The 25,710-nt window shown below is 39.0% G+C and overlaps 1 protein-coding gene and 1 non-coding gene across 5 annotated transcripts in view; one reads left to right on the top strand and one right to left on the bottom strand.

The window, feature by feature from the left end:
• Positions 1 to 25,710, bottom strand: part of Grhl2 (grainyhead like transcription factor 2) — a 150,848-nt gene that overhangs the window by 36,454 nt on the left and 88,684 nt on the right. For all 4 annotated transcript variants that reach the window (XM_074068945.1, XM_020187361.2, XM_074068943.1 and 1 more), the window contains exons 9-10: positions 8,938 to 9,096; positions 292 to 379 (exon numbers count right to left, since the gene is read on the bottom strand). In XM_074068945.1, the coding sequence (XP_073925046.1) occupies positions 292 to 379; positions 8,938 to 9,096 (247 nt within the window). The remainder of the gene's footprint in view (positions 1 to 291; positions 380 to 8,937; positions 9,097 to 25,710) is intronic.
• Positions 24,715 to 24,845, top strand: LOC141422258 (small nucleolar RNA SNORA38). Its single transcript, XR_012446854.1, has one exon. It is a non-coding gene; the product is annotated as a small nucleolar RNA SNORA38 (small nucleolar RNA).

The raw sequence follows: 25,710 nt of genomic DNA, 5'->3' as shown, positions 1-25,710 counted from the left end.
CTGCTGTCCCTGTGTGCACCTTAGAGTCCTTGTCTAAGGTGCACACAGAGGACGTTGCTCTCCATATTACAACGTCCTTGTGTCTCAAACACACGGTGCTCCTGTAATTGTAGCTGCTTTTCATAGAGACAATAGCTCAGTCTCCACTGCTGGGGAAGCAGGCCATGCCTTGCAGCTTGTAATTTTCCCTGCACCTCACTTCTTTCCATCTGTTCCCTCAGAGGACCCGGCCCCAGGCAGCCTCCTTCTCATCAGACTCGGTGTCCTCACTGTCAGACTCGGGAAACTCACAGTTGTTGCACTGGGTTTGGGAGGCCTGGCCCTTCCCTTTCTTCCTGTTCTGCTTTCTCTCTTCATCTCGGATTTTTCTTTCTGCTCCCTAATAGGGAAAAACAAACACAGGCCAAGCCAGGCAAGTTATCAGAGCATACAAAATATTGTCACACACATGAATCAGGTGGTTATGAAACAAAACAGGGGAGGAGGAGACAAGGGAGCGCCACTTTTATCTCTGGTGAGGTCAGGCTTCAATTCTGAAAGCTGAGAACAATGGCAACTCTACATGCTGTACTTTGACTTGAATGATCCACCTCATCCAGATTTTTTCCTTTTATGATTCTGTGCTTATTTAAAGAATGTCAGTTTTGAATTCATATGAAAAGAGCAGATCCCTAATAACCATTAAGTAACCTTAGTGATTATAATGAAATGTCATAAGATGAAGCACTGACCCCTTAAACTCATTCCGGGGCATGGAGAGTGCTTTAAGGTTGAATTTTGACTTCCCTATAAAATTTTTCCTTTGTGCTTTGTTATGAACTTTAAAAAGTCATTGCACCTTACACCTGTTATCCCAGCTAGTTGGGAGGTGCAGATCAGAGGATCAGGTTCGAGGCCAGCTTGTGCAGTTAACACACGAATCTACATGAAATACAAAGAACAAAAAGGACCAGGTAGGCTGTAAGTGGTAGAGAACTCGCCTAGCAAGTGCAAGGCAATCCAAAAAAACAAAAACAAAAAACAAACAAGCAAAAACCTTTAAACACTCATTACAGTGGTAGAAATGAGGGAAGGCATTGTGGTCACAGAGAGATGTGAGATCACACTGCACTCACATCAGATTTTGTTTCTGTGTCAATATTTTCATGTATTCTTATTCATTCGACCAAACAGAAAAGGTTCTGTCTACTCACTTCCTTTTTCGTGCTCTGTTCCTTACAATGTGACTTTCTCATCGGCTCTTCTGCCAAACTGCCAAACCTTATCCTGCTGAACTAGTTGATTGTCACCTTAATATCCCTTTCCTTCAGGCCTGTGGCAATTCCCTGATTATCTTTCTCTTTGGTCATTTGTTAACTCATTCGTCATCTCATCCCTCAAATACAGAGCTCCCAGCACAGTTTCCTTTTGCCTTCTCTACATTCTTGCTGAGGGAAGATTCATCTGCACCATGTTTTCACAATGGTGAAAACTGTCTAGGGACAGGTGACAGTCTCATGGACTTTTCAGATTCACTTACAGTTCCTGCCTATTGTGGTAGTAGATTTAAGAAGCAGTGAAGCACATACTGCCCAGCAGCCTTTAGCCCTTTAGAAAGTGCCCTCAAATCATCTCATACAAGAGATATATGTGACCATATAAAAATGTAATCCTCTGTGTGCAAAAACAAGGAAATCAAAGACAAAGGACGGGCTGGTGAAAATAAAATATCACATAAAGTGTTAAATTCCAACTATATAAAGATCCAAATTTTAAAACAATGAAAATATTAATGGAAAAATGGACAAAGATCACAAAAGAAGCAGGTCACAGAAAAATACCCACAAATGGTTTGGATGAAAAGAATAAAATATAATTTTTGGTTATCAAACTGATTTTTTTTTTTTAAAGCAGCACTAGAGTTTGAACTTAGGCAGGTGCTCTACTGCTTGAGCCATTCTGCCAATCCTTTTTTGCAATGGGCTTTTTTCAGGATAGGGTCTATTTGCCTGGGGCCGGCTTTGAACTATGATCCTCCTGATCTCTGTCTCCTGAGTAGCTACTATTACAGGTGTGAGCCAATGGCCCCTGGCTCAAACTGACTCTTCTTAACAAAGCAGATTCTCAATTCTGGCTATGGCAAGGCTATGACACAATGGAGAACTGTGGTCATAAAGGCTTTTGAGCTAATTCTTGAAGAATTAGTAACAGTAGCTAATGCTTAGATGGCACTTCGTGCTAGGTGATTTCTAAGAGCTTTACATAGATAGGATTTGGATAGTTACAATATATTAGCCACATAACTTAAATCTGTATTTTTATATCAGAAAACTACCAAAGGGAAAATTGTTTTTACTTACTACTAAGAGGAGTAAGTTTTTATTTGTTTGTTTGGTTGGTTGGTTGGTTTTGCTGTACTTGGGTTTGAACTCAGGTGTTCTACCACTTGAGCCACTCCACCAGCCAAAATATTTTATAGTACTTACTTCACTTTGAGGTTTTGAATTTTCATTGATTCTTACAGATCATGAAAATTCTCAGCAAGAGGGAGTCAAAATATCTGCTTTGGAAGTCCCTTCAAGATCTTAAGATTTTTGTAGTTTTTGTTGTTTAGATAATGTAGTATTTTTAGAAAATAAATGTTAAATCACAGGTGTCACCTTGTCCAAATGGGTGAGAAATGCAAGTAAGGGACTCTCCAAAATACTGATGTTTGTAACAGGAACTAGTTAGTCTTTACTTTTATTAAGTCTGTACAAGGCTTTTCACTATGTGTTGGAAGCTCTGCGCCATAATAATCTTTATTATCTATCTAATTATCCATATATCGATGTCTATCTATCTATATAAATTACAACTCACTCAAGATGCACCCAAGGCTGGCGAAGCTATTTTATCTGTGATGTCGTGATTTACTCTGTACTAGTCTATGAGAACTAGGTTTAATCCTGATTGGTTTCAGGAGTTATATATGTTTAATGTAGATTCTTAGGAAATAGTCATTTGCTTATCATTTTTGCAGGCATTCTCTGGGGGGAGGGGTGGAGTGGAGTTTGAACTCATGGCAAGGCAGTTGTGCTACCCCTTGAGCCACATCTTCAGTGCTTCACAGGCATTCTTTGATAGGCTAAACCCAAGGGACTGACATAAAACAGAATAGGTCACTGTGGCGCACAGCCTTGGGGCTACTTTCCTGCCCAAAATGCCCAGGTTATCTGCAGGACAAAACAATTCTGACAGTGTCCAGTCTTGGAAGAACTGAAGTTTCTAAAATAAAGTTTATGACTTCGTAATGACCCAGGAAGCTTTAATGCATTTGATAAAGACCTTCTAAGAATTGCTTTCCTTCCTAGGATCATTTGTGACCAAAACCTTCTAGAAAGTATTACTTCTATTCTCATTAAAGTACGAAAAGGTCTAGTTCTTCCACAACAGTATAATTTACTGCAAAGTCCAAAGCTATCAGGAATTTCCCTCACCTCAATGTTCACTTACTGTGGAGTGTTAAATTTTAAAAATGGATCTTACAAGTTTTCCATTATATGGTGATCAGTTTTGTCAACACTTGAGAAGTGATGGCTATCTTTGTCTTTTACTTAACACAAGTATCTTTATTTCTCAAGTTTTGTGCAATATAGTTTATACTTATAGTAATACAAACTCTTATTTTCCATGGAGGATTATGGAAGTTAATAAATAGATAAAAAGATAACAAATATCAGTATCTATCTAGGTAGTTATCTAGACATAGCCTAAATTTTTAATGCACAAACATGCATTTTAATAGCCTCATAATACCAAAAAAAATTAGAGAAGACCTTTATTTTCATCTGCAGCCTCACAGGTGTATTAAAATTTCAAATTGAACTAGAGAACTATAAATAGTGCAGAATTCCACCTGTTAAGCCTCTGGACTATGACTGGAAAACTTACAGTTTTAAAATGGAATAATAGTTCTTTACTCTTTTACTTTAGAGGATAATTCAAATTATGCATTTGCACACCCACTTGAAAAATACAAAAATAAAAATTTTATTATTATTTTTTTTAATCTCTCAGGAGTAAATTTTGCCTGGGTTTTGAAAACTGGAGTAGCAAAGATGATGACAAATTACACAAGGACTGCACCTGGCCTACTGGAAAAACTGACAGCAGTTACAGTTACGCTGTCTATGCGGTCCAGGGGATTTCCTCCTAATGTGAGCTTCCTGGTGCCCCAAACACCCTGGATGCTTACTGGGAACTCTTTACCTCACTAATTACTTGAAATAAATGCCAACCATTCACACATCTTCCAACCATTTTCTTCTGATATTTATTAGACTGATATTGAAAATAGCAACTATTGGAAATGTCACTTATTTTCTGATTGGCAAAGTATGTGTTGACATGATTTTTTTCCTGGGCCTCATTCATGTTTTCAAACACGCCTACATAAGTAAGTGGTCCTACCAATCATTTCTTTTCTTGTAGAATGGCTTCAGAAAACAATGCTTGGAAAACCCCACCCAGTCCTCTTTCTCATTCTCTCTCACTTAAGAGGTAAAATAACTGAATGAAAATTTATAAAAAAATATTTTCAAACAAAAAAGGTATAATCAATCATTCTATTGATTGATAATCAATCAATCTTAGCTTCTTAAAGTCCTTCTTATTCTAGAGCATAGGTTAACAACAGTATAACTCTCTATTCTTTCCCCAAGTTCTGGTTTGCTTTGTGTTGTTTTTGGTGTTTACTGCACCAGCACTGTAGAATAAGACAATTATAGGAGCAAACTTTAAGCCTTTTTCCCCCTTCCAATTCCCCTTTAAGGTTCTTCTTTCCCGTTTCCAATTCCAACCACCTCAGTAAAGACAAGTTATCCCATCCTTCCCTCCCTTTCTTCTTCCCCTAACCTTACTCCCATGCAATAAATTCCCATGGAAGGGGATTGATTCTACCATCTCCCTTGAAATATCTCAATAAAGTAAGAGAATTCAAAATTATTGAAATGCTCTCCAATTTGTACATCTGAAAAGACAATGTTGTATGCTGTTTGCATACGTTTTTTAATGTTTAACATGCTGAATAAAAGACATGAACTGATTGGTTTTGTTTTTAAAGACAGCCTTGGCTCTTTGTTGAGGTTTTGAATTATCATTACCATTTTGATATTTTGTGTACAAAGTTATTTATTAATTAAAGGAATATGAGTTGGGAAGCAGATCTATATTTGCACCCAGCTTCTCTACTTTTCCACTATGTGACTCTGGCCAAGTTACCTTTGCCCTCTGACCCACTGTGAAGGTACCCACTATGCACATTGACTTGACTGGTCTTTGTGTCATGGAGACTGCCTGACTGTCCCTCAGATTTATGGTGTTGCCCTGAGGACTGGGTAATTGGCACTCACTGAAATCATCATGGCCTGAAAGACTTTAGAGTCTTTGAGATTTTAGATATTTGCTGCCAGGTTGCATGTCTCTACACTCACACGCAGTTTTGTTGCAGGGTCTTCCTTCTCTCTTCTCTTGGCTATCTCTGCCTTCTGCTGACACTACCTTCGTAAGAGCCCATTCCTCCCTATGCTGTACCATTGCTAAACCAGAACTTTTAGACATTTTAATGGCACTACAGAACTTTAATACAATGGACTGTAGCACCTTTAAGAGTGATGGAAAGCTGCAGGGGAGGGGGGACAGGGAGTATTAAATGCCTATAATCCCACCTACCTGAGGGACAGAGGTAGGAAGATCTGGAGTTTAACACCAGCCCCAGCAAAGAAAGAAGGGTTAGAGATGTGGCTCAAGTGGTAGAGCACTTGCCCAGCAAGTGCAAGGCCCTGGGTTCAATCCCCAGTACTGGGGGGAGGGGGTAGCGATGAGCAGTACTAAATTAGATACCGGTAGCCTCTTTCCTCCTGCCTGTCTCGCTCCTCCATTTAATGTAAAATAAATCCTTTTTACTTATAGTCAATACCTAGAAGCAGCTAGTCAACTAGCTATTTTTCATATACTCTTCCCATACACTGTGCCTATGTTGTCAAAACATACTGCCATGCTTTCTCTCCTATGATTTAGAGTTAAATTTGTACTTAACACAGTTGTTTATTCTCTACTAGATTGCTCAAGAAGAATAAATGCTGGATTTGGGAGATATTTCTGGTTTATTTGTTTTATTTTGGTGTGTGTGTTGGGAGGGTGTCTTCAGTCTTCTTACTTGAAAGTTAATTTGGCTGGATATAAATCCTTGGTCACATTTTCTTTACTTGATTAAATATCACTTTCTTTTAACAAGGTATCATGGTTGAAAGGTTTGATGATAAATGTTTCCACACTAGTGACTACTTATTTATTTTACTTAGATGGCCAAACAACATTTTTCTGTTTTCTTAAAAGTCTAGGCTTTATTTACTGGCTATCCTAAGTTGATTTTTCCAAGTACCTGCTATACTCTCAAGTATGCAGACTTTCAATTTCATATTTTCCTGGTTTATCATTCTTAGTATTTGTTCTATTCTAGTGTTTCCATTTTTGTCCAGAGATTCCTACTATATGAATGCCAAATCTTCTTTACCTTTCTTCTGTTATTTTCTTTCATATCTGTCTTCACTTTTTTCTAGTTTTTAAAATTATGCTGCTGTATTGTCTTAAGACAATATTCACCCTTGTGTTCCATCTAGTGTAGCTTTCTGAAATATTTTAATCTTTTATTTCTAAATTCTTTTTTGAGTTCTAACACGTCTTTTCATATTATTCTATTCTACAAACATCTCATGTGTGAGCATTTTAAACTGTGCTCACCATCACATCTATTCTCTTAATTTAGCTCATTTTGAACACTGGGCTACAGTCTTCATGGCTTGTGTCATGTCTTTGTGACATTCATTCACTATTGATCTGATCTTAATATCTACTCCCCCCATCCCCCATTTTTGCAATACTGGAGTTTGGAACTCAGGGCTTCCCTAGCAAGCACACTTTCACTTGAGCTATACCCCTAGGGAGGACCCTTTTTGCTTTAGCTTATTTTCTGGTAGGGACTCGTAATTTAGCCTGGGGCCAGTCTCAAACAGTAATCTTCCTAGCTCCACCCCCAGAATATTTGTGAGTATAGGCATGGACCACCACATCCAGCAAGCTTTTTATGAGATGTTTTGGGGGCTTTGACTTTTTTTTTTCCCTTTTGATCATTTTTAGGTGAAATGAGTGGACCAGGATCATCCCTCCAACCCTCAGACCTCCTCTTCTGGTGTGTTCACGAAGTAATACAAAAACAATCTTGCATTTTTTAAAGGTCTGTTTACTCTATATCCTTTTCCATCTTCATTCTTACTTTTTTTTTAACTTTCCTTTTCACCTTTTTTCCCCTCCTCAACTTAACCTGATTCTACTCTTAGCAGTTTTTCCAAAGCAGGGGTTTTTTTGTCCCAGAAGAGAACATCAATTTATAACTTTTCACAGAGAACAAAACATTCATACTTAGTTCTCCTGCATTCACCAGCAAACTGGAGCTCACAGACTGCACCCTCTACCCAGTCTCACAAGCTAAGCTGTCCTCAGGAAGCCCACTGCTGTACTTTCCAGTGAGTACTTTGGGGACTTCTGTAGCTTTTCTGTTCTTTGATTATCCTGTAGCCCTTTACTCTCCTTCACAGATCCCGACACTAACAGGTCTTGAAATTCTTGATGCGTAGCCACGCTCATATTTAGATTTATGAAAATCTCTTGTCATCTAAGCAGAGAATTTTAAATTGTGCTATCCTAATTGCTCTGCCTCTTTTGTGGCAGGATTCAGAGAGACTGAAAGCACATGTGACATTATATAGGTGTGATTTCCATTCTAAAGAGATCTAGGGAAGGCCCCACTTAGCCCATAAAATAACAAAAGTTAGACTGATGTGTTCTGAAATAGTACCTATACCCAATAAAACTACTGATGCTATATCAGCCATCTCACAAAATCAGACCACAGACCAGAATGTTATGGACTGGATGTTTGCTTCCCCTAATTCTACCCCCCGACCACCACCAAAAAAATCATATGCTGAAGCCCGCATCACCAAAATCATGACGTTCGTCGGTGAGACCTTTGGTTTAAATGAGGTCATGAGGGTGAGACCCTGATGATGTGATAGTGTCCTTATAAAGAAAGACCCATGAGAACTCTCTTTCTCGATGTGCAGATACAGTAAGAAGATGGCCACCTGCAAGCCAGGAAGAAGATCCTCACCAGAACTGAACTGGCCTGTGTAGGAGGCCTTGATCTCAGACTCCCAACCTCTAGAACTGTGAGAAATAAATTTCTGTTGTTTAAGCCTCTCAGCCTATGTATTTTATTATCACAGCCTGAATGGAATAAGATATAATGTGAAGTCAGTCATTAAATCAGTGGCAAAAATAAGCTAATACCAAACAAACAAACAAAAGTATAGTTGACTGATGATTCCCTAATATCTAACAGGAATCTAGAATAAAAGATTACCACTCCTGTGACTGATGAGAAATGATTTTTTTTTTTTTTTGGTGGTGGGGGTGGTGGAGAGAGAACAGTACAGGGTTTAGATTAAACTCAGTGCCTTGTGCTTAGTAGGCAGGAGCTCTACTACTTGAGCCATGCCTCCAACCCTTTTTGTTTTAACTACTTTCATATAGGGTCTTGCTCTATGCCCGGGCCAGCCTGGACTGCTAGTCTCCTACTTAACACTGATACATAGCAGGGGTGACAGATGTGTGCCACTGTGCCCAGCTTTTATTGGTTGAGATAGGGTCTTGCAAACTTTGCCTGGGCTGGCTGAGTACTGGGATCCTCCTGGTCTCAGCCTCCTGAGTAGCTAGGATTACCTGTTTGAGCTACCACACTTGGCCTGATGATAATTTTGACACCACTAGATGAGACAAGGTACCATGGGGAAAATGTCATTAAAAGCAATGTGTAATGACACAGGTACCTTTATGGCAAACTGTCATCTTACTCACTTTGTCGCAGAAGACCTTGATCTGGCAATAAGCTCTATGAATAGGTTTATTGCTGCGATTATTATAACTGTATGTGTCAATTTGAATCATCAAAGGAAGTCCTTTCACCCCTTTTTGAGAGGAGAAATCTGTACTCAGGCAATTCACGGTGATGAAAATCTGAAAGAGGGAGAAAGAAAGGAAAAGTCACCACACAAAGGTTCTCCAAAAAAGGCATAAGCCTTAGTCCTGAAGTGAAAGTACGAAACAAATCTGTAAGGACAACTGAAGAATGTTTAATACTTTCATGACATATATAATTTATAATTATAAACGTATAAATTAACTTTGCTTCCATTGATCATGAAACAGGCTATTTAAATTACTTTCCTAAAAGAAAATCAGCAAAGTCTTACTTGCTTTTTTTTGTTTATTTGTTGGTTGGGGTTTGAACTCAGGCACTCTACCACTTGAGCCACTTCACCAGTCCTTTTTTGTGTTGGGTATTTTTTTTTCTTTTATTATTCATATGTGCATGCAAGACTTGTTTCATTTCTCCCCCCTGCCCCCACCACCTCTCTTACCACCCACTCCGCCCCCTCCCTCTCCCCCCTCCTCAATACCCAGCAGAAACTATTTTGCCCTTATTTCTAATTTTTTTGTAGAGAGAGTATAAGCAATAATAGGAAGGAACAAGGGTTTTTGCTGGTTGAGATAAGGATAGCTATACAGGGCATCGACTCACATTGATTTCCTGTGCATGTGTGTTACCTTCTAGGTTAATTCTTTTTGATCTCACCTTTTCTCTAGTTCCTGGTCCCCTTTTCCTATTGGCCTCAGTTGCTTTTAAGGTATCTGCTTTAGTTTCTCTGCGTTAAGGGCAACAAATGCTAGCTAATTTTTTAGGTGTCTTACCTATGTGTTGGATATTTTTGAGATAGGTTCTCGCTCTAGTTTTCTGGTCTGACCTTAAACCACGATACTCTTGATCTCTGCCTTTAGAGTAGCCAGACATGAACCACCAGTGCCCAACCCCTACTTGTTTTCTTACACAGCATGAGTGAGTTGATTAAAATACTGTCTTCTCCATATAGGAAAGGTGTCACTTCTAATAGCAATGTAAGTTTCTCTAATTTCTGACCTGTATGGGAAAAGTAAGTAAAATGAGATAACCCCTCCCTTTGCATACCATTACATTGAAACCTGTTTTCTTTTTACAGATCTGTCTTTCCCACTTGACCATGAAGCCTGAGATTTGAAAACGTTTCTTTCTTTTTTCTTTTTTCTCTTTTTTTTGTATTACTGTTACCTAGTACAGTGCCTAGCAGAAAAGAGACATTCAATAAACACAACTGAGTGAATCAACAGTTGGCTGTGGAAAGCCAGCTAGGTTGGGAGTCAGGAGCTCAGAGTTTCAGCCCCAGCTCGAACATTATGCACCTGAGAGACCTTATGGAAGGTCTTCAGCTTTCAATTTTCCCTTTTAGTCATCTTTAAGGACATCTTACAGGACAGAATGTAAATACTAATGTAAATACTTCCATGTTAGTGAAAGGTAAAAGAAGAGCTGGCAAAGGTAACAGAAGCAACAAGAAAGACAAAATGTAGTAACAGCATCAACATCCTCATCTTAGCTGGGCATGGTGGTACACACCTGGAATTCCAGCACTCAGGAGGCCTAGGCAGGAGAATCAAAAGTTTGAGATGAGCCTGGGCTACATAATGAGACCCTGTCTCAGAAAAACAAATAAACAAAACAAAACAAAACTCCTCAACTTATAGTGTGGGTAATCAAGAATTACAACAGAAATTACATGAATCCAAAAAAGTAGAATCTTAAGTAAAGATCATAGCTTTGACAAACAGAAGTGAAAACAACTTTATTATAACTATTGTTAGGAACATAGTGGTAGGACAGGCAATGAGATAAACAGGGTGCAAATGAAATAAATCCCCTCTCATTTCATATAGTAGGTGGCAGGCAGGCAGTGCCACTCAAAGGTGACTTATCATGGAAGTGAACTATAAGCCCAGCACCGAGTGGTAACTACACTGATGAGAGGTAGTCTCTGGGAGAACCAGGCATGATATATTTTACTCTTGGTACTATTTTTATTTGATTCCACATAAATTGTTTTCATTTAAATCAGTCATGGCTTTACAGTTATATATTCTGAACACCGTCTCATCAGCTGTAGGATTTAACTTTTGCTTCATTGGTTCCCTGAACGTTCTAGTCACCTGGAAACCCTAGACCTGAAGCCTTTTGTGTCACTGCCACACCACAAAGGGCAGACCTGCAGGAAGGCTCTGTTTTAAAGGCTTTTAGATTTTTTGACTTAACTACCAGGTCTGACCTAATTCATTTCAAGCCCTACACTGACAGGCTTTTGGTCAGTCACACAGCAAGACACCTCATTTTAGTGCTGTATCTCTGTAGACATCAATTTCCTTTTATTTCAGAGCAACTCACTTGGCAATAAGAAATGCATTAGAGAGGCACCACTTCAGTAGTGCGAAGACAGATCTTAGTGACATGCTAATTACAGCAACTCATGCACTGTGCCACAAGCTCTCACATTTTCAGCCACCATCTAAAAACAAATGCCTAAAGATAATCTACGAGAACAAGTCAGTGATCAGTGTGCTACATGAGGACCATAGGTAATAAAACTACTGTACAGGAGGTTTGTGTGGAGTGAGTCAATTTTAGGTGTTCTTGTCACAACAACAAAAAGAAAAGAAGGATAACTATATGAGGTAATGGAGATGTTAATTTCCCTCACTGTCTTTTACTATCTATAGGTACCCCATATCATGTGCTATACTTTAAATATACACAACAAAGTTATTTTTTGAAAAAAGATAATCTAGCTACAAATGTATTAATTTCGTTTGCTCATTCCTTTCATTCATTCAGTCTGTAAATAGCCACAGAAGCCCCAGGTGGGTCAAACACAGCATTAAACATAGGGAATAGAGAGGAAAGCCAACCCTGCTTCACAGTCTAAGGCAAAGACAGACAAGTAATCCAATAATGATCAACACACAGCGGTCAAGGCTGCCCAAAAGAGAGGAGCGGACAGAGACCCCAAGAACACAGATCAGGGCCCCTGGCCTGGAGGGTTCTAGTGAAATACAAACCATACAGACTCTAGGCTCAGAGCAGGAACCTCACAAATACTGAAGAATGGGAAAGAAAAAGAGAACTGGAGATGCACAAGTCACGTGACTCAGAAGAATGAGTGATGAGAGGTACTAAGAAACACTGTCATATTACATTTTTTCCCACAATGGTCATAGCGATCGAAAATGCTACCGATAGCTCCTGGAGATTCTCTAATGGCTGAGAAATTTTATTTAATATTCATTCATGCAGCAAATGTTTTTAAACACCTTGCAAGTTCTGAGACTGTGCTAGCACAACTGCACTGGTGTTGGTTCCTGCAATCACAGAATTATGGACAACACAGGGAGAGAGATAACAAGATGGTGCTCTAAAGATTACAACAGCTTCATTGACCACAGATCTAGAAGTCAGAAAGATAGTCTTTTTCTAGAAACTCCTGGCTTCTTTTGCTGTAATTACTGACAGTGGGTGATCTTGGGCAGAATGCATAAACAGTTTTATGTCAGCAAATCAAATGTTCACTCTGCTGAGCTATGCACTTGTCCCAAATTTTGGTCATGTGTTTCACACAGAGATCGTCCTGGTGGTGGCTGTAATTCACAGGCACCTCGACCCAGACTAGATTTTTTTTCCCGCTCCCTCAAAAAGCCAGCATTCTGTTGAATATTTCCTAAACTGTAAGGGTTTGTGGCTGGCTTGCTGATTTAACGATACATCACTCATTGCGAATATATACTCTGATAGGCAGAAAGTAATACTAATTGTGGTTTTATCAACTAAGAGACATGGAGGGATAGATCAGAACTATTGACAAGGACCACTTAAGTAGACAGAGCTTCTAGATCTATATCTATATCATCTAATAGATGCTCTTTGGCAATCTACTACAATAAATAGACTAAATCCTCTGTGGAGAACCTATAAAAATCAGCCACCCAGTGAAGATGGTATTTAAAGGTCAAAAGAGCTACCACACATGGGACTCCATTGAGAGACACCTAGTCTAGGTCTCTTAATACAGAAAGGTCCTCAGCCGAAGCACTAATGGTCTCTTCCATTCAAGGCATCCTGGTCCCACAAAAAATAAAAAACACGAGAATCTGTCTTTTTGACAGCATTATGTTGGTGGCACCCAGTGTTATGCTGGCATGAAGATTGTATAGTGGGGCTGGCACTGCTTTTCTCTTTCCTGGCTGCCTGATCCCATGGAAAGCAGCTTCAGCATCTGATGGCATCAGTCATGGGTCTCGCTGTGCTATGCTCAAAAGCCAAATGGTTGAACTTTAACTGAGGGGGGAGGGGCAGAATGGAAAGACATCAACTAAAACCATGGCCTGGGAACTGATAAGCATTCATTTGTTTCATCTTGCAAACCCAACCATGTCCCAGATCCATGCACAGCAGGTAAATATGAGAGCAAATTTCTTGGAAGTTTATCTACAAAGCACTGGGTGTAAATGTGAATTAGGGAGGCCTGAGGAAAAGGTATGATTTCACTGCCCCCGACAAATATTCGTTCAAATGTCAAGCACAGAAATTTCTTTTTAACTTCAATAGGAGCCCTGGCTATGTAAAGGGCAGGTAAATGCCATAAACAATTGATCCATCACCCAAGTTATGAATGCTACATATAATATTTTCATGTAACATTCTCAAAACCTCAGTCATTTGTTTTCCTTTAATTCTAATAGCATGTTTCTTTTATTAGAAAAATTAGCCAAATCAGGTGCACTAAGGCAGATAATAAACATAATTTTAATTTTCCCATGGGTTCAAAGATTGATCCAGAGAGATTATTTCTAAATGTACCCAGACTTTTCCCAGAAATAGCAGCAGACTCGTGACATTTGAAATTTTTAATAAATTTGTTATGTATGAATTGCAATTTTCACTTTATGGTTCCTACACAGATCAGTGACTTTGTTGAGGTCTTAATATCTCTCAGTGTTCACTGTGTGTAGAAAGATTTATTAAAATAAATCAACAAGCTTTAGCTTTGAAACATTATCTTGTTTGTTAACTTCCAAAATTTTTCTGAAAACTTTCCATTTAAATAAATGGGTCTTCCTTTCCACTGATTTAGGAAGCAATTTGCGACTTTAAAAAAATCATAGCATCCACAATTCGATGTGATGTCTTTATTTATCTCTTTAAACAATTGTATTTTGCACTTTTAAGATTTTTTTCATTAAGGACTAAGAAAACTACTTATTTCCTAATGAGTAGGACCCTAAAGAGTTCTTTTCCAAGAAATTATGCATACTTTAGCCTTCAAATTACAGGTACAAGGTGTGTTGAGAACAAGTTTAATACTACAACACATTACCCTTCACTAACAATATTTAAGTGTGCTATTGCTGCTTTCTCTACTGTTCTTTTCTTGGCTCTTGGAATCATTAAGCATCTTTAGATGACTTACTTAAATTTCATCATTTTTCTTCCATTTTGATAAGAATGTATTTTGAGTGAAATAACAAAAAAATTAAGACAGGCAATAGACTGAAAGTAGACGATCTCTAAATGGGAAATATCAGTTTTGCACACTCATTCATTTATTTCATGCAGTGATTCATCAAACAGTTAGGTGTTTTCTTTCTGTGCCCCAGCATTGTGCAAGAAAGTGAAGATACAATAAGACATGCCACCTGCTCTCAGGGAGCTTCCTATTTTGCTGAGGATCTAAAATCTGCTAGACTTCCTGAAACTTCCAATTATACAGCACTTGTAGGAAGTAGTTAACATATTTATTTACATTTTATCTTTTTCTGATAACATGTTTCTTAATTTTCTCTGCAAATACTGTGTCTACACAAGATGCACATTTGCTTTACTCATGCATTCACTGCTATGGCATCCCTGCTTTTTTAGTAGTCAGTGTTTTGTTTCAGAGCATACAAGGTTGTTTCAATTCAGCATCTCCTCTGCCATCCTTGCAGATCAGTACATTACCAGCCCCTTCTCATTCAGATTTTCGTCCAATGTCAACTCATCAAACATACCTGCCTTTAGACTTGCCTTTCTCCTCCTCCCAATCCCTCAGTCAATGGCCAGTGGCACATTATCAAATTTCCTTTTTCTGTCTTCTTCATAGCACTCAACATTATTTCATTTATTTTGTTAGTTACTTGTTTAGTGTTTGTCTGTCTGCTTGATGAGGCCTTGTCTGCCTCAAGTTAGGTCTATTATACCCAGGGTAGATTCTCAACAAATGTTTGTTTAATGAGTTTAGAGAATATTATTTTTCTAAATAGGAATTTCCCCCTTATCCATGCTCTTACTTTCATAAGTAATACCTCCTAAGAGCTGAAACTGATATAAGTAGCTGAAGTTGTCAAGATAGTGTAGTGGGTTTAGCTACTCTGACCTGATTTGTCCTCTGAAAATGTTATCTACCTATATCTATCTATCTATCTATCTCCATCCATCCATCCACCCATGCATTCTATGGAAGGTGCTACATACAGATGCTATGGGAAATATAGAAGTCTATCTATTTATAGCAGGTCCTGACCTAAGGAAAAGAGCACTGGTGATTCACTATTCTAGTCACTGTTGTGGAAGGTATATAAATTAAATAATCCAGACTTAAGGACTTGGACAAAAGGAATGAGCTCAACAAACCCACCAGGGAAGATTTCCTGTAGGAGTCTTGAGACAGGAATGAGGTAGATGGGAAGAATATGCATGCTGGCTCCAAAAATAGTAAAGGGACCAACTTAACAGGAGAGTGGGTTTCTTTTGGGGAGAATAAGAAGAGCAAGGGATGGGATATAAGAAGTCAAGGGATGAGCCAAAGCAAGACACCTCAATTACTGCGATCAAGTCATGAACCCTTACAGAGGCCAAATGTGTGTTACTGCCAGCAAGCAGGGCTGATAGAGCTGTGACCACAACTTCTACACTCAAAAGTTACAGAGAGGACAGGTTGAGTGAAGACTGTAAGACATGAGGCTTAGTAGTAAAAGGGGCCTCACCCCTTCTAAAGGCGAGACTAACAGGGGAAGCTAGACTGCTGGAGGGCTGTAGACAGATGTGAAGAGCAGAGGAAGCACCTTGGCCAGGCAGTCTGGCAGGCAGAGAACATTGGGCAGGCAGCAGTGCCAAGCAGAGCAGAGGAGGTGTCCACACAAGAGAGGAAGACTGTGAAGCTAAGAGCCTCAGAGGCAGAGAGTAAGTGAATCAACCCCCAATTGACATTTTGCTAGAGGAAGAAAGACAGCTTTCTCTGAAGCTGAGGACAAGATAGAGTAATGCACAGCAAGAAAAAGTCAAACAAAAGAAATACACCATGAGGCTCAAAATAATCTACCTGGGACAACTCCTAGCACCATGGCCCTGAGCTTATTGTTTAACCTTTCTGGCTTAGTGTCCCCATCTTCTCAATAGGTGTAACAATCCTTACCTTGGTACTATGACATTTATGTGAGATCAAGTTTTTTAACTGTAAAGTGCCATGCATGGAAATATAAGGAATTTTCCTCCCATCACTATTACCATGGCCCTCCCAGCTAGCCTGTCTTCCAGCTCTTCCTCAGCCAGGGCACAGACAAGCAAGACGATTTTACCTGTCAGGTAGCTTCTCTCCAACACTTGGGGCAGAGAAAGCATGGAAAACTTTTAGGCAGAAAACTCCAAGGCTCTTCAACATTCAGGGGCCTCCCATTCCACTCTGTCACTTCAACAGATCTTGGGAAACAGCAAAGGATGAGGAAGACTGTGACACTGCATTACGAACGACTGTGCTGCCTCATCACAATGAGCTCCCCGACAGAAGAGCTGAAGTGTAGACTGAACTATTCACTCACTTGACTTTTTGATCCACTGTGTCATTTTAAACCTTTTCAGTTCACATTTTAATACTTAAAATTTGTCTTGAGTTTGTAATATCTGAATATGATACAAAATTCAAAAGGCACAAAAGAGTAAACTGTAAAAATTTGCTCCTTTCTTTGTTCCCCAGCTTGAGTATCCCTCTAGAAATTCGCCACATAAATACGTATTGTGTTCTGCTTGCTACTGTGGAAGCAGAGAATGCACATTCCTGAACCTTGCTTTTCTCACTCAACAACAAAATCCAAAGGGAGCTGTCTCTTTCAAAAAGCTGGAAATATAGAATGCAATTTTCTTCAACATTAGGCTGTTTCCAGTCTTTTCATCTTATAAACATTTCAGTGAAAGTCTTTTTATGTGGTTTTGTACACACATGCACACATAATTGCAAATTTACTACTGAAATTGCTTTCTTCAAATGAGGGTCAGCCTTCTCAGCAGTATCTTTATAATCAGGGTCTCTCAATTTTAGTGTGCACCTCAGTGGCCACAAGGCCTTTGAGGCTCTGCCTCAAAGCTTCCAACTCGGCAGGCCTGGGATGAAAGAGCCAAGCTTTCACATTTCTAACAATTTCCCAAGTTGATGTGGACGCTGCTTGTCAAGGAGCACATTTTGAAGATCAGCTGCCCAAAGCAGTTGACTTTCTTGGCCATCATCTCGTTCTACTCATCTGTACTCTCCTTCCTTATCATCTCTTCCTTCTCTGGTTCCTTTTCCTCTACACCCTATAAATGAAGAAGGTCTAAATCCTACCCTGGACCTGCTTTGTCCACCCTCCTGTTTTCTCCACAGTCCCATCCTTTCTTGTCTGTTGTGACTTCTATCAGCAGCTCCCTCCACCCCTTATTAACAACTCTAACCTTGTTCTCTCCTGAGCTCCACCATGCCCTGCTCTGCAATTTTGGATGCCCACCTGGTACGGTCTTCTTTCAACTTACACATATCTAAATTCCACCAAACCCTTAAGACACAGTTCACATGTCACATCCTTCCTCATGTGTCTCCTGATCCCACAAAAGGGGATCTTGCTACATGCAGAAGTATAGAAGTGAATACGTTTAGGGAGTGTGTGTAAAAGGGGATACAAAGCAAATCTAGAAACATATCAACAAAGAGTTGATCTAGACGAAGGGTATGTGGCATTAACTGCATTATTCTTTCAATTCATAATTTAAGGTTTTTTTTGGTGGTACTGGGGCTTGAACTCAGGGCCTCACGCTTGCTAGGTTTGCTAGGTAGGCGGTCTATCACTTGAGCCACTCCAGCAGCCCTTTTTTTATGATTTTTTTTTTTTTGATATAGGGTCTCACAAACTATCTGGCTCAGACTGGCTTTGAACTGTGATCCTCCTGATCTCTACCTCCTGAGTAGCTAGGATTACAGGCACGAGCCACCAGCACCTAGCCATAAACTAAATTTTAAAAACTAAAAAGTAGAGAAAATATTTTCAAATACAAACACATGGAGTTGCTGCTCCAAACCTCCTATCACTTTACCTCCATTAGAATCATTGTCATTTTCCACCTTGTGTTAGGTCTTTGCCTCTATGCCTCAGCTCCAGGCTTAACCCTAAGGTTCTTATTGTCCATGAACCCCTCCTGCCTGGGACAGGGCCCATGTGCAGTGGCATGCTGCTTCAAAGGAATTATTTATCAGAGAGAATCCCCTTATCAGGAGATGTGACTGCTAGATCTTCCCAACATGAAAAGGTGCTGTGGGAAAAGCACATGCTTCAGAACGAGACATTCCAGGGCAGGAAGTCCAGCTCTACTATGCATTAGCTGTGCTACTTTAGGTAACACGGCTAACTTCTCTGGACTTCAAATCCCTTGTTAGCTAAATTAAAATGCTATCTATTTAAAAATATGAATATTGCATAACATATATAAAGTGCCTGGCAGAATGCCTGGGCTAGTAGTCAGTGAGCAAATATTAGTCATTGTGCACACAAGTATACACCATGGTTTTATGAAACCCAAGTCTGTAATCTAATTCTCTCCACAATACAATAGTCATGCCTACTAGCTACAGAGACCTAAGTAGAATTCAGGGAAGAAACCAAAGACACGTCACATTCTAACAAAAGATCAAGCTGTTGATATCTTCAGTGTGATGCCTTCCAAAGATTACTCTTTTATACGTGAATTAAGTCTACCTTTATAGCTTTTCCTGCCATCCATTACCTTATAAAACTGGAACAAAGGCATGGCTTTGTTTAAGTTCAATACCAAAGACTCCAGAGAATGTTTGCTTTTCCCTTATAAAGCCTCCTTCACTCACACCACGCCCCAGCAAACACATAAAAATGCCATTTGCTCGGCTGTACAGTGTGTAACTTGATCTTTCAAGACCGCTCCCAGGAGTCTCCCCCAGTCCTGTCTTTACTTTTGAGACCATGGGATGTGCCCTATAATATTCTTTAATCTTCCATAAGATGACATATTTAAATTGGACCTAACTTAGGCAAAGACTTGGGGTATAACTTTTTCTTAATGGTAATATCTACCAGCCCCATATCACCGTAGACTGTCTTGCAAGCAGAAAGAGGACTCCCCAGGTGAAGGTATCAGACAGCTAGGAGGCTAAAGGGGATAAGCAAGGTCATGAACCCACAGGTCACTCAGGACTTTGTACAGTCCATTGGCTCTCTCTTTGTATCCTGAAAATCAGTATTTACACATCTTCCCTTCTCCTTTGGTGTCCAGCAGTAGAGTTCAACACAAAGAGAATGTTGTCCACTTAGAAGCATCCCCTTGGAAGGCGTGATTTGTAACCATCATGGAATAAAACGAGAAACTGATAATGAAAGAAATGACAGAAAATATTCTAACACATGGAGACTGAACAATTCACCTTTGAATGATCAATGGGTCACTGAAGAAATAAGGGAAAAAACTGAAGGATTCCTAGAAGCAAATGAAAATGAAAACACAACTTACTACAATCTTTGGGACATAGCAAAGGCAGTGCTAAGAGGAAAATTTATAGCCATAGTACCTATGTTAACAAATCAGGGGAATTTTAAATAAATAACCTAACAATGCATTTCAAACTCTTAGAAAAACAAGAGCAAGCCAAACCTAAAAGCAGCACACAGAAAGAAATAATAAAGATCCGCATAAAAACTAATGAATTGGAGACCAAAAGAATGATACAAAGAACTGGTGAAACCAAAAGTTGGTTCTCTGAAAAGACAAACAAGATTGATAAACCTTTAGCCAAACTAACCAAAAGAAAGAGGGAAGAGGGCCCAAATTAATAGAATTAGAAATAAGAAAAGGGACATCACAACAAATGCCAGAGAGATCCAGATCATTAGGGGATACGTCAAAAGCCTTTTGCAGTAGACTGGAAAATCTAGAAGAAATGGGTAAATTTCTAGATGCATTTGACTTCCCAAAATTAAGCCAAGAGTCTATAAACTAACTAAACAGATATAAGAAGCAATGAAATTGAAGCAGTGATAAAGAGTCTTTCAACAAAGACAGCCAAATTCTACCAAATCTTTTTAAAAGAATTAAAACCAGTACTTCTCAAACTGTTCCAAAAAACAGAAAGGAAAGGAACACTATCAAATTCATTGTATGAAGTCAGTATTATCCTAATTCCAAAACCAGATAAGAACATGACAAAAAAAATTATAGACCAATTTCCCTAATGAACATACATGCAAAAATTCTCAACAAAATACTCATGAACCAAATTTAACAACACATTAAAAAAAATAAATCATACACCATGATCAAGTTGGTTTCATTCCAGGGATGCAAGAATGGTTTGATACACACAAGTCAATTAATGTAACACACATATAAACAAATTAAAAGACAAAAATCACATGAGCTTCTCAATAGCTGCTGAAAACGCCCTTGATGAAATATAACATCCCTTCAAGATAAAAGCACTGAAGAAACCAAGAATAAAAGGAACATACCTCAACATAGTAAAGGCTACCTATGATAAACCTATAGCTAATATCATTCTAAAGGGGAAAATACTGAAACCATCTCTTCCAAGGTCATGAACAAGAAAAGGGTGTCTATTCTTCTCTTATTCAATAGGGGCTAAAATTCTTAGCCAGAGCAATAAAGCAAGAGAAAGAAATAAAAAGTATACAAATAGTAAAGGAAGAAGTCAAATCACCACTATTTGCAAATATTAATCCTATACTTAAAGGATCCTAAAGACGCCACCAAAAAATTCTAAATTTGACAAACAGCAAAGTAGCAAGATACAAAATCAAAATTAAAAAATCAATAGCTTTGTTTTATACCAATAATGAACAAGCTGAGAAAGAAATCAGGAAAACAATCCTATTCACAATAGCTCCAAAAAATTTTTAAATATTTAGGAATAAACCTAACTAAGGAGGTAAAAGACCTCCACTATAAAAACTACAAAACATTGAAGAAGACACTAAAAGATGGAAAGACTTCCCACGTTAACTGAATGGCAAAATTAATCTTGTAAAAATAGCTATATTACCTAAAGGAATCTACAGTTCAATGTAATCCCCATCAAAATCCCAATGACATTCTTCACAGAAATAGAAAAAGCAATATTAAAATTCACTTAGAAACATGAAAGACCCCAAATAGCCAAAGCAATCACAACACTTGACTTCAAATAATACCTGACTTCAATACCACATGCCAACATAGCATGGGCGTGAAAACAGACAGGTCACAATGGGATAGAACAGAAGATTCAGAAATAAGCCCACACAGCCAGGGACATCTGAAATTTGACAAAGGTGTCAAAAACTATTTGGAGAAAAGAGTTTTTTCAATAAATGGTGTTGGGAAAATGGGATATCCACATGTAGAAAACTGAAACTAGACTCCTCTCTCTCACCCTGTACAAAAATCAATTCCAAACAGATCACAGATCTTAGTATAAGACCAGAAACTCTGAAAGCAGGGTACCGGTGACTCATGCCTGTTATCGTTCCTATATGGGAGGCTGACTGGGAGGACATTGGGTACAGGCCAGGCTGGAAACAAAATTTTCGAGACCACGACCCAACAGAAAAAAGCTGAGCATGTTGGTGCATGCCTGTTATCCCAGGGACGGTGAGAAACCTAAAATAGGATGATAGAGATCCTGGCCAGCCTGGGCAAAAAGGAAGACCCTATTTCCAAAATAATGAGAGCAAAAAAGGGCTGGAGGCATGGCTCAAGAAGTATGGCACCTGCCTAGCAAGAGCAAGGGTCTAAGTTCAAACTTCAGTACCCCAGAAAAAAAGACCAGAAACTTTGAAACTCCTAGGTAATGCTTTTCTGAATACAACTCCAATTGCTCAGATAAGAAGAGTAACAATTGAAAAATGGGTTTGCATCAAATTAAAAAGCTCCTGCATAGCAAAAGAAATCACAACTACAATGAAAAGAAAACCTATAGAATGGGGAAAAAAAATCTTTGCCAGTTATTCATTGGACAAAGGATTAATATTCAGAATATTTAAGGAGCTCAAAAAACTAAGCAGCAAAAGAACAAATAACCTAATTAATAATAAGTGGACAAATTAATTGAACTGGCAGTTCTCAGAACTAGCGCAAATGGTTAATAACACACAGAGAAATGTCCAGCATCCCTAGCCATAAAGGAATGCAAATCAAAACATCACTGAGACTCTTTCTCACCTGAGTCAGAATAGCAACTGTCAAGAAAACAAACAATAACAAATGCTGGCAAGGATGCACAGGAAAAGAAACCCTTCTACTCTATTAGTTGGAATGTAAATTAGTGCAGCCATTGTGGAAATCAGTATGGAAGTTCCTTAAAAAACTAAAGATAGAACTACTGTATGATCCTGACATACCATTCCTGGGCATACAGTCAAAGAAATGCAAGTCAACACACAGTGAAAATATCTGCACACCCATGTATAAACGTAGTGCTATAAAGCACTATTTACAATAGCCAAGATATGGAATCAGCCTAGGTGCCAATCAACTGATGAGCAGATAAAGAAAATGTGGTATATATTCACAATGAAGTACTACTCAGCCATAAAGAAGAATGAAATTATGTCATTTGCAGGAAAATGGATGGAACTAGAGATCATCATGTTAGGTGGAATAAGTCAGACTGAGAAAGACAAATACTACATGTTCTTTCTCATATGCAGAATCGTCTTTAAAAATGAGTAACAGCAATGTAAAATGGCTTGGGGGTAGTATCAGCAGGAGGAGGGGAGGGGGAAAGGAGGTGTGTGAAAGGGATTGAATATGGTCAAAATATTTTATGCCCATATATAAAAATAGAACTGTGAAGTCTATTGAAATTGTTTTAAGAAGGGGGGGAGTGGGAAGAGGAGAAGGGACAGAGGGGTGACTTTTATCCAGGGATATTGTACACACGTGTGGAAGTATGAAACCCCTTTGTACAACTAATACATGTTAATAAAAAATTCAAAGACTGCCAAAATTTTAATTTTCTAAAGCACTGTGCCTGGCACAAAGAAAGGGACCCCATAAAAATTTATTAAAACATTTTAAATAAAAAATAAATGTTGGAAAAGAAAGAGTCAAACAAAGAAAAGGAGGGAGGGAAAGAAACAGTAAATTTGAGACATCACGAATTCACTATGATTTGGTACTGAATTTCAAGCCAGACTTTTAATTAGAATAGTCTTATCATTCACTCAAAGAGACTGAAATAATTTGCAGTGTGCAAGAAGATTAGAATACCTAAATTTTCTCCAATTTACAACCTTTTCTTTTCTGGGTGGGGGAGCAGTACTGGGGTTTGAACTCAGGACCTCATGCTTGCTAGGCAGGTGCCCTACCTCTTGAGCCACGCTCCTTCCTTTTTTGCTTTAGTTATTTTTCAGATAGGGTTTCATGTTTTTTGCCCAGGCTGACCTGTACTGTGATCTGTCTACCTTTGTCTCCTGCATAGTTGAGATGACAGAACACCCCAGCTGTTTTGATGAGATAGGGTTCCATTTACTACCTTTTCCTAGGCTGTGGTCATACTCTGATGTGCATTGGGTCTCTTAAGTTGGTAAAACAGGACTGATGAGGATAATGAGGCTATTTTTCTTGTTCATGAGCAGCTCATGGCTTGCTGACCTTTAGTGTACCTTGATAGCCCTGGGAGGAGAAGGTCAACACAAACAGTGAGAACAGAAAAAGACCTGGATTTTATATGGAAAAAAGTCAGTTGCCTATAAGACAGTTCAGCTCTAGTTACATGTCACAGTAAGAAGCATGTCAGCAGCCGTCACCACAACTCAGGTCACATCAAATGCATCCGCCATCCAGGACAGCTGCAGAGCAGGGCTTGGGTGTTAAGTCAACTTTTTACTGTCATTTTGAGCGATGGATTTACAGATGGAGATGAGAATATTCTGCCCTCAACTGTCACTTGTACTTCCTTCTCAGTTAGCCAACTCATCTTAGCATCCATGTTTCTATTCTTCAGACAGGTCTCAGTTCTTAGATAACATCTTTGTGGTATTAAAGCAAAACCAGAGACTAGGCAGTAATTAAGGGAAAACTATTAAGGGAAATAGAGGAAATGTCAACATTCCCACCCCAACTCCCACCTTGCATTTTCCCGCAGCTTCAAAAATCACAGGCAGATTTCTTTTGTAAATCTAATCTATTTACAGCATCCAAAAGAACAGAGTCAGAGGAATCCACCTACAAAATGAATATCAGCTTATGTATATGTATTCAATTCCAATTTACTAGTTAGGTAAGTGGTGGACATTTGTCTACTGAGTGTCTGAAGTCACATACATGGACCAGACAGTCATTGCACGCCTTGTGCAAACTTCCTCTTCTCTGTTAATAATGCTCATTCTTGCTTTATTAAAATGCTGTGCTTTCCCTCCTACAAAGGCGTGTCTTAGGTTCCCTGTCTTTGGACACGTAAGAATTGGAGGCAAAGAAATGTGGATTTGGAGAAATCTGAGGCTAGCTTGCTCCCCGCAGGCTCACGATCAACCATACCACATAGAAAAAAAAAAAAATGCTGTGCTCTTATGTGGTTTTGAAAAAAAAGGGATAATCTCCACTATTCATCATAGAAAAAAAGAATAAAAGAGAGGTGTGCATGGAAATATTGGAAATAAATGTGAAATATGAAATTGAGAATACCAAGGAAAGGAGCTAGAGAGATTGGGAAAATGGGGAATAGATGTATAATAGTATAAAGAAGAACCCACAGATACATCTCAGAGTTGCAATATTGGATAGCATGCACTGGTCTTTAATTAATAGAGTGGGGTGATAGTTATGCAAAAGAGTTGTGTCCAGTCAGGCTAACACACACACACACACACACACACACACACACACACACACACACACACACACATATGCACACCCACATGCACAGTCAGTTGAAGAAGGCAAGGCATCTCAAATAGTCCTCACTCCCATGTCTATTCTGATCAAAGGCATGTGTGGTTGAACAGGTAATGTACCAGAGCATCATATGGTGTGGATAGGGAGAGACCTAGGTATTGGAAGTTTGAATCAGCAAGCCATCTCTGCTGGACAGGGGGTGGGGATGAGTACAGTGTAGGACAGGGCAGGTAGAAAAAGCAGGGTGACCTGACAGAACTGCTTTGCTCAAGAAAATGAAGCTGACTATTTACTTTCTTTTTCTCTGGACCCACATAAGTTGAATCCTATAGATTTCTTGAAGAAGGAAAGCTGGCATGGTTGGTTTTTTGAAGAAAAATCGGATTTCCATCTGTGGGGATGGTTAACAGCATGGGCTCTGCACTAAGAATGAGTGCAAACCCATCTTCCTTTGCATTTCCTAACCTTGAAGTGCTGGTGACTGGAAAGGACACAGGGACTAGAATCACAATCTG

Source organism: Castor canadensis, chromosome 3 (genome assembly GCF_047511655.1).
Source record: "Castor canadensis chromosome 3, mCasCan1.hap1v2, whole genome shotgun sequence".
NCBI lineage: Eukaryota > Metazoa > Chordata > Mammalia > Rodentia > Castoridae > Castor > Castor canadensis.
The sequence above is the reverse complement of the archived record's forward strand: the minus strand, read 5'-3'. Positions and strand labels throughout refer to the sequence as shown.